Here is a 13,529-nt window from a genome sequence, read left to right as displayed (position 1 = left end):
ATCAGTGATTGGAAATCATCTTCACACTACCATGGATTCGCATTTCACATGCCAGTAAATATTGGAGGGATAGCCTCAAAAGGCGCCTGATGCTAACCTTATGAACATTTTATTGGCCGAGCTGTTGAAGCTTACAGTTCAACTGAAATTCAAAGATGTTGACAGATTGTGGGGAAACAGTCATGGATGCAGTTTAAACTCTGGGGCTTATTAGTGTTTCCTATTTTGTTGCTTATCTCATGTTAAAACCTTCTTTTTAAGATGACTTTAAGGTTTTAATCGAATGCTTTTACAGAATGATTGATTCTTGTGCCATCAGTAAATAGTTTTGTTTTGGCAGATGGATAATCAAGGGTTTCCAAAGTAGTGGGCTGCTTGCTGCTCTTGAAATAGTTTAGTGTGGCCCCTGGATGTAGCTTGTACAATGGCCAGTTTTTATCTTATTTCTTCTAATGAGGTTTTCAAAAGAAACAAAAAAAAAAAAAAAAAAAAAAAAATATATATATATATATATATATATATATATATATATATATATATATATATATATATATATATATATATATATATATATATATATATATATATATAAATAAGACAGTGTTTATCGTTTATGTGATGTGTGTGTTTTGGTTGCTGTCATTAGGGCTGCAACTAACGATTATTTTGCAAATACAGGTGCTGGTCATAAAATTAGAATATCATGAAAAAGTAGATTGATTTCAGTAATTCCATTTAAAAAGTGAAACTTGTATATTATATTCATACATTACATACAAACTCATATATTTCAGATGTTTATTTTGTTTAATTTTGATGATTACAAATGACAACAAATGAAAATCTCAAATTCATCATATCAGAAAATTAGAATATTACTGAAGACCAATAAAAACAAAGGATTTATAGAAATGTTGGCCAACTGAAAAGTATGAACATGAAAAGTATGAGCATGTACAGCACTCAGTATTTAGTTGGGCCTCCTTTGGCCTGTATTACTGCAGCAATGCGGCGTGGCATGGAGTCGATCAGTCTGTGGCACTGCTCAGGTGTTATGATAGCCCAGGTTGCTCTAATAGTGGCTTTTAGCTCTTCTGAATTGTTGGGTCTGGTGTATTGCATCTTCTTCTTCACAATACCCCATAGATTTTCTATGGGGTTAAGGTCAGGAGAGTTTGCTGGCCAATTAAGAACAGGGATACCATGGTCCTTCAACCAGGTACTGGTAGCTTTGGCACTGTGTGCAGGTGCCAAGTCCTGTTGGAAAATGAAATCTGCATCTCCAAAAAGTTGGTCAGCTGCAGGAAGCATGAAGTGCTCTAAAACTTCCTGGTATGTGGCTGCGTTGACCCTGGACCTCAGAAAACACAATGGACCAACACCAGCAGATGACATGGCACCCCAAACCATCACTGACTGTGGAAACTTTACACTGGACTTCAAGCAACGTGGATGAAGTGCCTCTCTTCTTTTCCTCCAGACTCTGGGACCTTGATTTCCAAAGGAAATGCAAAATTTACTTTCATCAGAGAACATGACTTTGGACCACTCACCAGCAGTCCAGTCCTGTTTCTCTTTAGACGCTTCTGACGCTGTCTGTGGTTCAAGAGTGGCTTGACACAAGGAATGCGACAGCAGAAACCCATGTCTTTCATACGTCTGTGTGTGGTGGTTTTTGAAGCACTCACTCCAGCTGCAGTCCACTCTTTGTGAATCTCCCCCACATTTTTGAATGGGTTTTGTTTCACAATCCTCTCCAGGGTGCGGTTATCTCTCTTGCTTGTACACTTTTTTCGACCACATCTTTTCCTTCCCTTCGCCTCTCTATTAATGTGCTTGGACACTGAGCTCTGTGAACAGCCAGCCTCTTTAGCGACGACCTTTTGTGTCTTGCCCTCCTTGTGCAAGGTGTCGATGGTCGTCTTTTGGACAACTGTCAAGTCAGCAGTCTTCCCCATGATTGTGTAGCCTATAGAACTAGACTGAAAGACCATTTAAAGGCTTTTGCAGGTGGTTTGAGTTAATTAGCTGATTAGAGTGTGGCACCAGGGGCCATCAATTTTGAACCTTTTCACAATATTCTAATTTTCTGATATGATGAATTTGAGATTTTCATTTGTTGTCATTTGTAATCATCAAAATTAAACAAAATAAACATCTGAAATATATGAGTTTGTATGTAATGTATGAATATAATATACAAGTTTCACTTTTTAAATGGAATTACTGAAATCAATCTACTTTTTCATGATATTCTAATTTTATGACCAGCACCTGTAGATTAATCTGACGATAATTTTTCCAATTAATAGATTAATAATCAGAAAGTAAAAGGTTCCTTAAAGAAGAGCTTTTATAAGATTAAACCAGGTGAAACTCAAACTTTTCTACTTGAGTAGTTCTGGATGGATCATACTGACAGACGAAAATGTTTTTTTTAATCATTAATGCAAAATGTTTATATAATTTTTTACAATCTTGATATAATTGCTGCTCCCAGTCGGTTGTTCTGTCAACTAAAGGCACGTTTTAGAGTCTCTAACCAGTTAACGATTAATCAGTTACTAAGTATTTAAAGGCTGTTTGGATTTTTGTTGCTGGGAATAAACTGAAAGATATTTAGAGAAAACTTTGACACATAAATTAAGGAAACTGTAGCTGGATTATATTAAGGGCAAATCTCTTTTTTTCTGTCCCTACCTAACCTTTTTATTTTCTTCTTTTTAATTCAAATATTGCATGTATAATTATTTACTTTTTTTTTTAACTTTATACTGAAAGTGAAAAGAATATAATAAAACTACTCACTACTTCCAACATGGTTATTTTAGCCCAAGTTAATCATTACTGGTATAAGACAGTCAAGTTTATCACAATGGAAAATTTCACCTACATGACTTATTACTGTATTTTCACGACCATAAGGCGCACCGTACTAAAAGGCGCAGTCTCAGTTATGTGTCCCATTTCTGTATTTAACACACACATAAGGCGCACCGGACTATAGGGCGCGTTTTTTATATACAGGTACATGTCCTCTACTACCTTTAAATACCTCTACTGCGTATTTAAAAATACAGCGGGGGCAAAACTGAGTATGACTGTGCTTTATTCATGTATTTATTAAAAAGTATTAATCAAACCTGGCAGCTGGCCGTGAGACAGACACATCGCAGATGACACAGCGCTGTGATCACTCCTAAATTAACTTAAAATCCTGAAACCTGCCGACAGAATATGTTCGCTTTTATGGGTGCCTGCAGTTTAAATTATTTAGATGAAAAACACCTGCCAACCGCCGCGGTGAACCTGGAGGCTACCCAGCCTAGAGGCTGCTGATGAAAGGATTTTTACTGTCGGTGCACCGCTGGTATGTGGGGGTCTGAGCGCCTCCGACAGAAATAGATAATCTGGATGAACTGACTGCAATTATTACGTTTTCAGGTGGACTTTCTCACTTAAAAACATAATAAAACTACTTTATTACCACTGATCACAGCAAATATAGCTGCAAGATTTAGATTATTTAGATGAAAAAACACCTGCCAGCCACCGCGGTGAAGAGGAGGAGACCCGCCCAGAGGCTGCTGTTGAATTAAGTTTTCAGGTAGAAAAATAGAGCGGGAGCAAAACTGAGTATGATTGTGCTTTATTCATGTATTTATTACAAAGTATTAATCAAACCCATCAAAGTCATCATCCTCTGTTTCTGAATTAAACAGCTGCATTAAATCAGACATGCCAGTTTCACCTTCTTCGCTGTCAGAGTCACTTTCCGTGCAGCGCGGCTCCTCAGAAATAATGCCGGCTTTTGCGAAAGCTTGAACAACAGAGCCAGCAGACACGTTAGTCCAAGCATCTACAATCCATCCTCAAGCGCGTAACTTGCCCGGCGCTGCCTTCCACTTATCCTGAAACTGTGTTCTCTGTCGGCCATCGATCGCTCCCACGCCACTCGCAGCCTTACTTTGAACGGCCGCTTCACACCGATGTCAAGCGGTTGAAGCTCCTTTGTCAGACCCCCCGGGATAACGGCGAGCACAGCGTTCATTTGATTCACCTTTTTTTCACATCGGCTGTGAGATGGGCACGCAGCGATGGTGATGCGTGGAAAAAACCACCTGGTCTCCTCACATACACCTCCCTCAGCTACGCTTTCATCATCTCCTCATCCATCCAGCCTTTTTCATTTGCGTTAATATCATATGTCATCAGAGCGCTGTGTCTGTCTCGCTGTCAGCTCCCAGATCAGCTTCTCTGATTGGTTGATGCGGCGCGTCCAGCAGCAAAACTTCAATTTTTCCATCTCGAGCAGCAGCAGCGCGTTGGCAGATGCTTAAACGCTCCTGCTGCTCAAAACACGCTGCAGGACCTTTTGCTGCACCTATACGCGCGTCAACCATTGACTTTGCATGTAAACTCGCTGCTTCTGCTGCACCTGCTGGGTCCGGTTCACACCGATGTCGAGCGGTTGAACAGCGAGCACAGCGTTAATTTGTTTCCCCATGTTTTTCACATCAGCTGTGAGATGGGCACGCATGGAGTTACATATTAACAGCCATGGTGATGAGTGAAAAAAAAAACACCTGGTCTCCTTACATTCAGCCACTCTTTCATCATCTCCTCAATGAGGTGGTCTCAAAAGTCGCAGTTACAACACACATAGGGCGCACCGCACCATAGGGCGCACCGCACATTTTGAGGGAAAAAAAAGACGTTTAAGTGCGCCTTATAGTCGTGAAAATACGGTACTTATATATACATTAGTACTTTCTTTGGCATTTGAAAAACAGGAATTAATTAGGGATTTCCCGATACAACAGATTTAATTTCTCATACCGATACAGATATTGACCTGATACCATATTAGCACAAATCCTACAGGCTTTTTTTTTTACTTGTTTTGTACGGCAGGCTGTATGGAAAGGCTTGATCAGGTGGTGTTACAGAGAACAGTAGTAAAAAACAGTAGGTATGAAAACCAATAAACTATGTAATATTAACCAATGAGTTACAGAAACTTTAAAGAGAATCAATGTGGTTCTGTCATTATGAAAGTATCAGAAATTTTAGATGCAGGTCGATATAATCCCATAATGTTTTTTGGCTAATACTAGTGTTGCGCCGATGTCATTTTTTGGCCCCGATACCCGATACCTGGCTGTGCAGCATTGGTCAATTCCGATACCATAAAAACTGCATACTACTTGATGTAAAATAAATTCCATCATGGCTTGGCAGGAAAAAGACTAATACAAAGTGAATCCAGTAGAACTTTTAATTGGCTACCTGGAATGGGTTTACAATAGTTAAATAAACTTTTGGCTCCCAAAATGTTATCGGTGCCTTATTTTTTTGGTAGCATTTTAGTGCTGGATCGGGGCCCCGTCTGATACTGGCATCGGTGCAACACTAGAAAATACCACACCGATATCCGATAAATCGATATCATATCAAAACAGCCCTGTGTTCTAAGTGAACACAAATCAGGATTTTTAGATATTTCTTAAAGAAAAAAAATCACATCAGTTCAAGCTTTGATTTATGCTTCAGAATCGTTTTTCTATTCAGAATGTTTGTGTTTTTCCTCCTTAAAAAAGTGAATCCAGAGCATAACAGAGTTGACCAAAAGGCAGCTGAAATGCCCTGAACAGCTGTTTGACTCCCAGCTGGCCCACAGCGCCTGATTGCTAATGTGCTCTGACAGATTAAGGAGAAATATGCCACAACATAAACGAATAATTCAACCTACAATGAGAGCCTGTAAGGCCTGTTTAACTCTACTAAAACGAGAGGGGTCCACCCCACCATCTCTGATCAAACCACGTTGCTGTGAGTCATCTGCTGGCAGTGGTTGATACGTTCTCTCTAGGTGCATATGCACATTTGTGAGGAATTGTAAATATTAAGCCGCTCTCTCTGCTCTCTAGATGGTCGACTGCGACAACCTGCTCACCGACCAGGATGTTTTGTGGAAGCTGATGAGGGAAAACAAGACCATCGTTGCTCCTATGCTGGAGTCCAGAGCTGCTTACTCCAACTTCTGGTGCGGGATGACTTCGCAGGTAGAGTGGCTTTATTTATATTCTGCCCATGTTTCCTGCCTTTGTGTCAGTCGCAGATCCGGGATTATTTGAGCATTAGCACACTGCTATAAAAAAAAAAAGGAAGCAGAGTGACTCTAAGCCATCATGATTCAGTCAGTGCTGTCTCTCTCAAAGCATTGCACACAAAGAGCAAACAGACTGTAGAGATTATATATCAGAGTGAAACTCAGAGATTCCCCAGAATCGAGATGAGATTTATGTTTCCTTTTGAAGTGCTTGAAAACCTTCAGAGGAGGCGGAGAACAAGATGGAGACCAAACCCGTAACAGATGTTCCAGCTTGTGGTTTTTGCCTTGGTCGTAATGATGACTCAAATGTAGCTGCTTGTGTTTCCAGATGGTTTCAAGGATCATTTTAGAAAGTTTGGATTCAAAGATAAATGTGGTTTTAATTGTATTTCTTATATTACTGCTCAGACGTTTTGGAAGACTCCAATTTTTCCAGTCTTGTTCATGCTTCATTGCACTCTAAAATAAAGCATTTGTAGTTAAAGAAATCATGGGATTAATCATCGATCGAAACACATTCTAAACTTTTAATACATGAAGTGGCCATGATGGCAGATGTACCAGATGAATGCACTCATGGTATTCTCTTTTTAGTAGAAATAAAAAAACTCCTCCCTTATTTGCTGCAGAAGTTCCCATAAATGCTGCAGCACTTGTAAATTGGTTTTGTTTTAACTCTTCACTTCAGTTTATCCCAAACTAGTTTCATGCACTGCATGAAAAGTGAGATTTTCGTCCCCGTAAACCCCCGTAAACTCCCGCAGATCTGCCTGATTTTCGTCAGTTTCCGACAATTTGCAACCCGTGCTTGTCCGCGTTTGTCGTGCCACAAATTGTCGGAAACGTACCGTGACGTATGTGGAGAGCGATCAGCTGTACTAATGGCCCTAATTAGCATATGAATACAGCAAACCCGCGCGGCTGGCCAAGTCTGGCTTGAATAACCTTCTCAGTATTGGCTGAAACCACTATTCTCAAACAAGTAAAATCGCTCGTGATTGGCAGCAAAACCACACGTGGCCACGCCAGGCTTTAATTTTCTTACTGAGTATTGGATGGAACCGCTTCTTTTTAAACAAGTAAAGTCGCTTGTGATTGGTTGGCATATATATATATTTACATATAAATTTACATATATATATATTTATTCATATATATATATATATATATTTATTCATTCATATATTTATTCATTCATATATTTATTCATTCATATGGTGTGTATTTATGTTATCCTACACTACTACACAATTATTATGCTACCATCAAGGACATGAATGAATTTATACAGGAAATGAAGATTTGCCAGGAAGCTGTTTATGCAAAGAAAGAGCTTTATTGAAACACAACTATATACAACGCGTATCCAAACACATGCGTTTCTAAAAATTAAAACTCCGTGAACGGTCCGTTTGCTTCCTCGGGGTTGGAGGTAACTGGCAGCATTCCCTCCGAGGCAGGTCCGATGTGCAGACGCCTAGTGTGCGTGGCCCTGTACTTCGGCATCGCTTCTAACCGGGACTGCAGCTTAACACAGAGTTCAGTGAGATCCGGCCTACGAAATGGCGGCGACCGTACAATCCATCCAGAGACACCGCCGAGGAAGGCGGACTTCCAGAGTTCCACTTCCTAATCTGCTAGCACACTCTGCCTCGCTTTCAGCAGCTGAAAAAAAAAACAATGAATCAGCGCACTGCGTATGGACACAACACATCTATTAATGCACCTGAAAAATAGTCACCAAATAAAGTCTTACCCTCTTTCTTCTGGCCCGACTCCGAGCAGATAGCCTCCGCACGCAGCGTGTGGCTGGCTGCGTATATCTGAAGCTCCTGCGTACCGTCTGAAAATACGTCTTACAGGCAGCTGGAAAACAATTAAATGAGAGTGGTATAAATAAAAAATCAAACGCAAGTCACAGTAACAAGGAAGGAGAAAACATTAAAACAAGTCACTTACACACAATGTCGTCTTTACAACATCGTGCAAATCTGGACTTGCCGAGATGGGAGGTCTGTGAAAACAAAATGTAAAAGCTATGATCGGTATCCATCCGTATCCATTGCCTTTTACCGCAGAATGAAAGCATATTCTTTAAATCTTACCCTTGCTCCGGTTCATAGCGCCTGCAATTAGTCTCCGAGTTGTGAAGACGGCGTACTGCTTCCTGTAAATCACAAAAAATACACTTTAATAAAGCTTGTTCTAGCAAGGCTACTATTAGCCGCTATTAGCCGGTAGCTTAGGCTAGGCTGCTTTTAGCTTAGCAGGCAGTAATCGAACATCTATTTACCGCTAGCATCTCTTCTTTGAGTTCGTCTTGTTCGATGCAGAGTCGCCATCGCGTCCAAGAGGAGTTTTACCCCGAAATCCAGAAGCTCCAGACCGCTGCACAAAGCAAAGCATACATCCTCCACTGTGGCTGCACACCGCCGTTCTGAGTTTCTTGGAGATCGTAGAGCGCATGCGCGAGATGAACCAGGGTGTCCGCGGATCAATAAAAATAATTAAAAAATCATTCATTTTTTTTTTTTTAAATCAAGGCCTTAATTGGCACTAAAATTATTTAAATATGTTTATCGAAGTATTTATAATTCTTTAATAAAAAATGCTTATAAAAACAATTTCGTCAGATATATTATATCGCTCCAGGCGGAGAAAAAGCTAGAGGATATATATATACGTATATATATGTGTGTGTGTGTGTTTACATACATACAGGAGTCATGGAACTCTGCTTTCAGCTCCTTCATATTTCATGTACACTAATAACTTGTGTACATGGTTCTTGATGATGGCATTAAAATCATTTCAAATAGCATTAAAATAGCATTAAATTAGAGTCACTCATTCCTGTATGAACCCTGTGAGTGCTTAATTTAATATGACATATTAAAAAAATCCCACCATCATCCAGCATATGTTCAGTTTCTGCCCAAATATAGATGTAGATTTTTGTAACGGGGATAAGGATAATTCAAAACTGCTTTTTTTTTAATGAACTTGTTCACTACTTCCAAACTCAGCATCTCTTTTCATTCCTGTAATAAGAAGTTTCTTTTGAATGGATTTGATTAAAGTTTAAGTCCCTCGGTATAAAATAAATATTTTGATGGAGATGAGAAATCTGCTTCCTCGTTGGTGAATAACCAATAGTTTGGATCCAATCATTTAAATAAACCGTGTTAGTTTTTTTTTTATATATATATATATATATATATATATATATATAAGAATTGTGCTATAATTTCTAGTCACCGATCTGTTGCTGCTATATTTTAATTTGACGAACCGGAATTTGTCGATGTTCTTTTTCCTGTTTGGTGCGATTGCAATTGCGGATCTTGACCTGGCCGGACCTTATGACCGCAGTGTACCAATCTTCTCATGGCTACTTCCAACAGGATAATGCGCCATGTCATAAAGTAAATCATCTCAGACTCATTTCTTGAAACTTTTCCACTTAAGTAATTGTGAATTGAGCATATTGACAGACAACATTTTATTTTTTATCTTAAATGCAATTTTTTTTTTATAATTACTGCTCTAAATGTATTGCTCTGTCAGCTAAAGATCTGTTTTGGTCTCCACACTTTAATTAAATAAATCAATTCAAGCTAAAATGTAAGAGGCTATACTAAGCCTGATCTCTTTGTATCAGAGAATTTCTTACCCAGAAAGATGGGTACTTGGGGTAAAACCCCCCCTGCAACCCTGGTTTGCATTTGTATAGCTCACAGCATGTTCATTTACATGTTAAAGCCTCCCCTAGAATTCCATGGGGGGGAGGCATGGGGGGAACACTGCCTAAGAGAGTCCACGTCAATTTCTGACAATTTACGGGAGTTTTCGGCGAAGCCTGCAAATTGTCGTAAACTGCCGCTAACCTGAAGTTCCACGACAATCTACAGTGCCGCATATTGACGAAAATCCCACTTTTCATGCAGTGATGGTGTCTAAGTCTGGAGAGTTTGCTGGCCTCTAAAGCTTTTCAAGCTCCTCCTTTCAAGCTACTTCTTGCTTAGTATGGCGTCACTATTCTGACAAAAATACTCCTAGGAGCAGCTTTATTTCATACAGACACTCTTGTTACATGTGTAAATATTTACATTTGGTTCGCAATATATCACACAGTAGTTCTTGTTCTTTCTCAACCTTTTTCTGTGCACTTGTGTCAACCTTTGTCAATTTGAAGGCGTTACCCACTGGACAAAGCCATCTGCCTTTGATTGGCTACTTTTCAGGAAATCCCACCTCTTGAGGCTGCGCTCTTCCTTTACTAGCAAAGCAATGTCACGCTAATTGCTTATCTTCAAGATTTGGAAGTTTTAAAGCAAAGTCATCATTACATATCATTTCAAATTTCTGCTAGCTCAAACGTTAGCTGGAAACTGTAAGATGGTTTAGGCTGGTTACCTTGGCAATGCGTCACAACTCAAGATGTGGGATTTCCTTAAAAGCAGCCAATCACAGGCTTTGTGTTGGTGGGTAACGCCTTCAAAGGCGGTAAAAAAAAGGTGGTAGCCATTTTGGTTTAGGGTAGGGCTGGGCAATAGGACTTGAAAAATCTAATATTTAATTTTTTAAATTATTTTTTTCCTACCAAATCTGGTTAATTATATGTTTTTTCTTATTTAAGTTCCATATAAAAAAATAAAAGGATTAAAAAAACTACCCATTATTTCAATAATCCCCTCTGAGAGGTGACCTTACTTTAAAGGGCTACAAAATTCAAGGTTTGAAAAATGAAAAATCATGTTTCACAACAACCAATGAAAATATAACAAGCTAAATGTTGCTGCCTGGTGGTATCACACAGTGAGCTAGTTTATCAGTTATGAGTAAGACAAAGAACAATTGGGATGAAATGATTTTAATTAGTTATGAAAGGCCAGGGAATGGATTTGTGGGGGAAAAAATTAAATCTGTTAAAAACCAAAAATTTGATTGATCAATAAAAATGATTAATTGCTTCAGGGTTTTTCATACTTCATATAAGTTACTCATCCTGGATCCATATTTCGCCTAGTCAACAGCATACAAAGATCCTTTATATTAACCAAAGATTTCAAAGTTTGATTCATCTTTCTGTAGGGATTTCTTCCTGTCTTTAGTTGTCCAATGGAGTTTCATGGCAAGCCTCTTATTCCAGCTTGTTTTTTTTTTTTTTTTGCTGCAATTCACCCTGTCAAGCGTGTCGCTCAAAGTCTTCTTTTCACAGTTAAAACTTTATCTCCTATAAAGCTGCTTTCCTGCTGCCCATTACACAAGATGTTAACTTTCAGGAAGTTGTCCTGATGTGGCGTGGGGTCTCAGCTCCTCCTATCAGAGGTTCCCCCAGTTTCTGAGTGACTTCTGATTGTGAAGAAAATGCTTTTCACTCACAACGTCTTTGCAAATTTACTATAGAAAAAAAAACCTACACTCTTATGTCACGTTGGTGTGACTCTTTTTTACTGTTAACAGTCCTTTTCTCGTCAAAGACTGCACTCTCTGCTGAATATCGTTGATGCTCATCAGGGTATGGTATCACAGTGTGTTGCAGCACTGTTTTATGAAGACAGAGCTAGTTGGTGGCACCAGCTTTAAAGGCTTAATTAACCTTCATTGCCGCAGAATGAACAATTTTAACACATTTTTATCTCCTAATAAAGGCATTTTTATTTAACCCTGAAATGGATTTTTTAATTTTCATCTTTGTTTTACCCTGTGGTCGTTCAGCATTTACCTGTGCACCATTTCAAACTTTTCAATGCAACAACTTCACCGACATAATTAACTGGAATTAATCTTGAAGGGGTGCTGGGAACAATTTTTTTTTTTTTTTTGTGGACAAAAAAAGCTATGAGCAGATAGGCATATTTAAAATACATAAAAATAAATAAATTCATAGATTGAGATTCACTACTTTATTGTCATATACGCTTCAGTGCACGCAACCAGGGTCTATAACACACAAACATCATCTGTGGGAAAATATGTGCGATGAGAGAAATGAGAGAACTAGGGGTGCTAAAAAACACATCCTCCAAAGACAGATATTTACATGGGAATGTGGCATATAATTAATTGACATATTACTGATCTTGCTGGATTTTATTCTGCTTTACTTCCATAAATTGCAGGATCTTTACTTTATCTTTGCCAGAAGATTTAAACTTTAAAAGCCTTGCCCTCATAATTTGCAAGTTAATTTATTTATAAAGTAAATATAAACGCTGCTTAAGCTAATTCAAATGAAATTAAAAGTAAAATAAGTAGCCAACCTTATCACTTTCTGTAACCTACTAACAAGGTAAGGAAAGCATCAGATGAGCTACCTGAAAAACTAACGTTACGTTTCCCCACTTTAAAACGAAACAAACATGGTGGTTCCGTGCCATGTTAATTTGTTTTTACAAAAGTTGCATGTTACGACTTTTTTAACTTTACAAAGCGCAGGCTATTTTAATTATTGTGATCAATTTGAGCCGTCAATCCCGGCGCATGCGCGCTTCATTTGCAGTCCGGACGCTGAGGGTAAACATCCTGCTGCTCTGACTGCAGCGCTGAGAGGGACTCCTGCGGGAGCGGGAGAATGGGGTTGGGATGGGGGAGGCGCCCCAAGGCAGAGTAGGAACGATACATGCTTTCACGTAAGAGTCTCCAAAAGCCGCCAGTGACACCATAAAAAGTTGCCAGATTTGTCGCTAGTCGCTTTTTTGAAAAATAGTCACTGGAGGGGTCTGAAAAGTCGCTGAGTTGGCAACACTGAACCTGCAGCGCTGGCTCGCTCTGCCGTATTTTTTTCTTCTTCGCCCGTTTCAGTCAAGTGGATGTGATGACGGCGGCGGATGACGCATTAATCGCGCGACACAACTAATCGATGATGAAATACGTTGCCAACGCTTTTAAAAGTCGATTTTTATCGATTTTATCGATTCGTTGTTGCAGCCCTAGTAGATATGGTCAGCCTGAACCTGAGTTACTGTGTTTTTGTCACACGTGACTCTATTAGCCCCAAAATCCCTTTTACCCAAACCACAAGGAAATTATTATTATATTTTAACAGTATTTAAACAGTTTTCCACTTCTATTACACAAAGAACACAAGATCAAAATAACACTAACATACTATGGTTATGTTACACTGCAAGAATATATATGATAGTGTGCAGCACCACCATGCTCTTACTTTGAGCTACAGGTAGGGTGCACTGCCTGGTTACAGGTGTCCAGGTTTCTGTCATTAGTCTTTGTACATATACTAGTCTGCTGCTGTGAGTGGGATACCTCTTTATCTGGCGACCACTAGCTTGCTTGACGTTGCCAATGACAACGTAACTTCCATGAACTTGCGTGATTAGGCCTCAAAATAATTAGTAATAAAGTAAAATAAAGTCTAAATCATTTCCCAAATTATTCATCCATCCTT

At 39.1% G+C, this 13,529-nt stretch overlaps 1 protein-coding gene across 1 annotated transcript in view; it reads left to right on the top strand.

The window, feature by feature from the left end:
- The window catches only part of LOC119798037 (procollagen galactosyltransferase 1-like), a 40,050-nt gene that overhangs the window by 9,470 nt on the left and 17,051 nt on the right, over positions 1-13,529 (top strand). The window contains exon 4 of the mRNA XM_038307373.1: positions 5,931-6,065. Within this exon, the coding sequence (XP_038163301.1) occupies positions 5,931-6,065 (135 nt within the window). The remainder of the gene's footprint in view (positions 1-5,930; positions 6,066-13,529) is intronic.

The sequence above is a fragment of the Cyprinodon tularosa genome, unplaced genomic scaffold (assembly GCF_016077235.1).
Source record: "Cyprinodon tularosa strain WSP-4 unplaced genomic scaffold, ASM1607723v1 ctg608, whole genome shotgun sequence".
NCBI classification, from domain to species: domain Eukaryota; kingdom Metazoa; phylum Chordata; class Actinopteri; order Cyprinodontiformes; family Cyprinodontidae; genus Cyprinodon; species Cyprinodon tularosa.
Note: the sequence above shows the minus strand (reverse complement) of the source record. Positions and strands in the feature narration are given on the sequence as shown.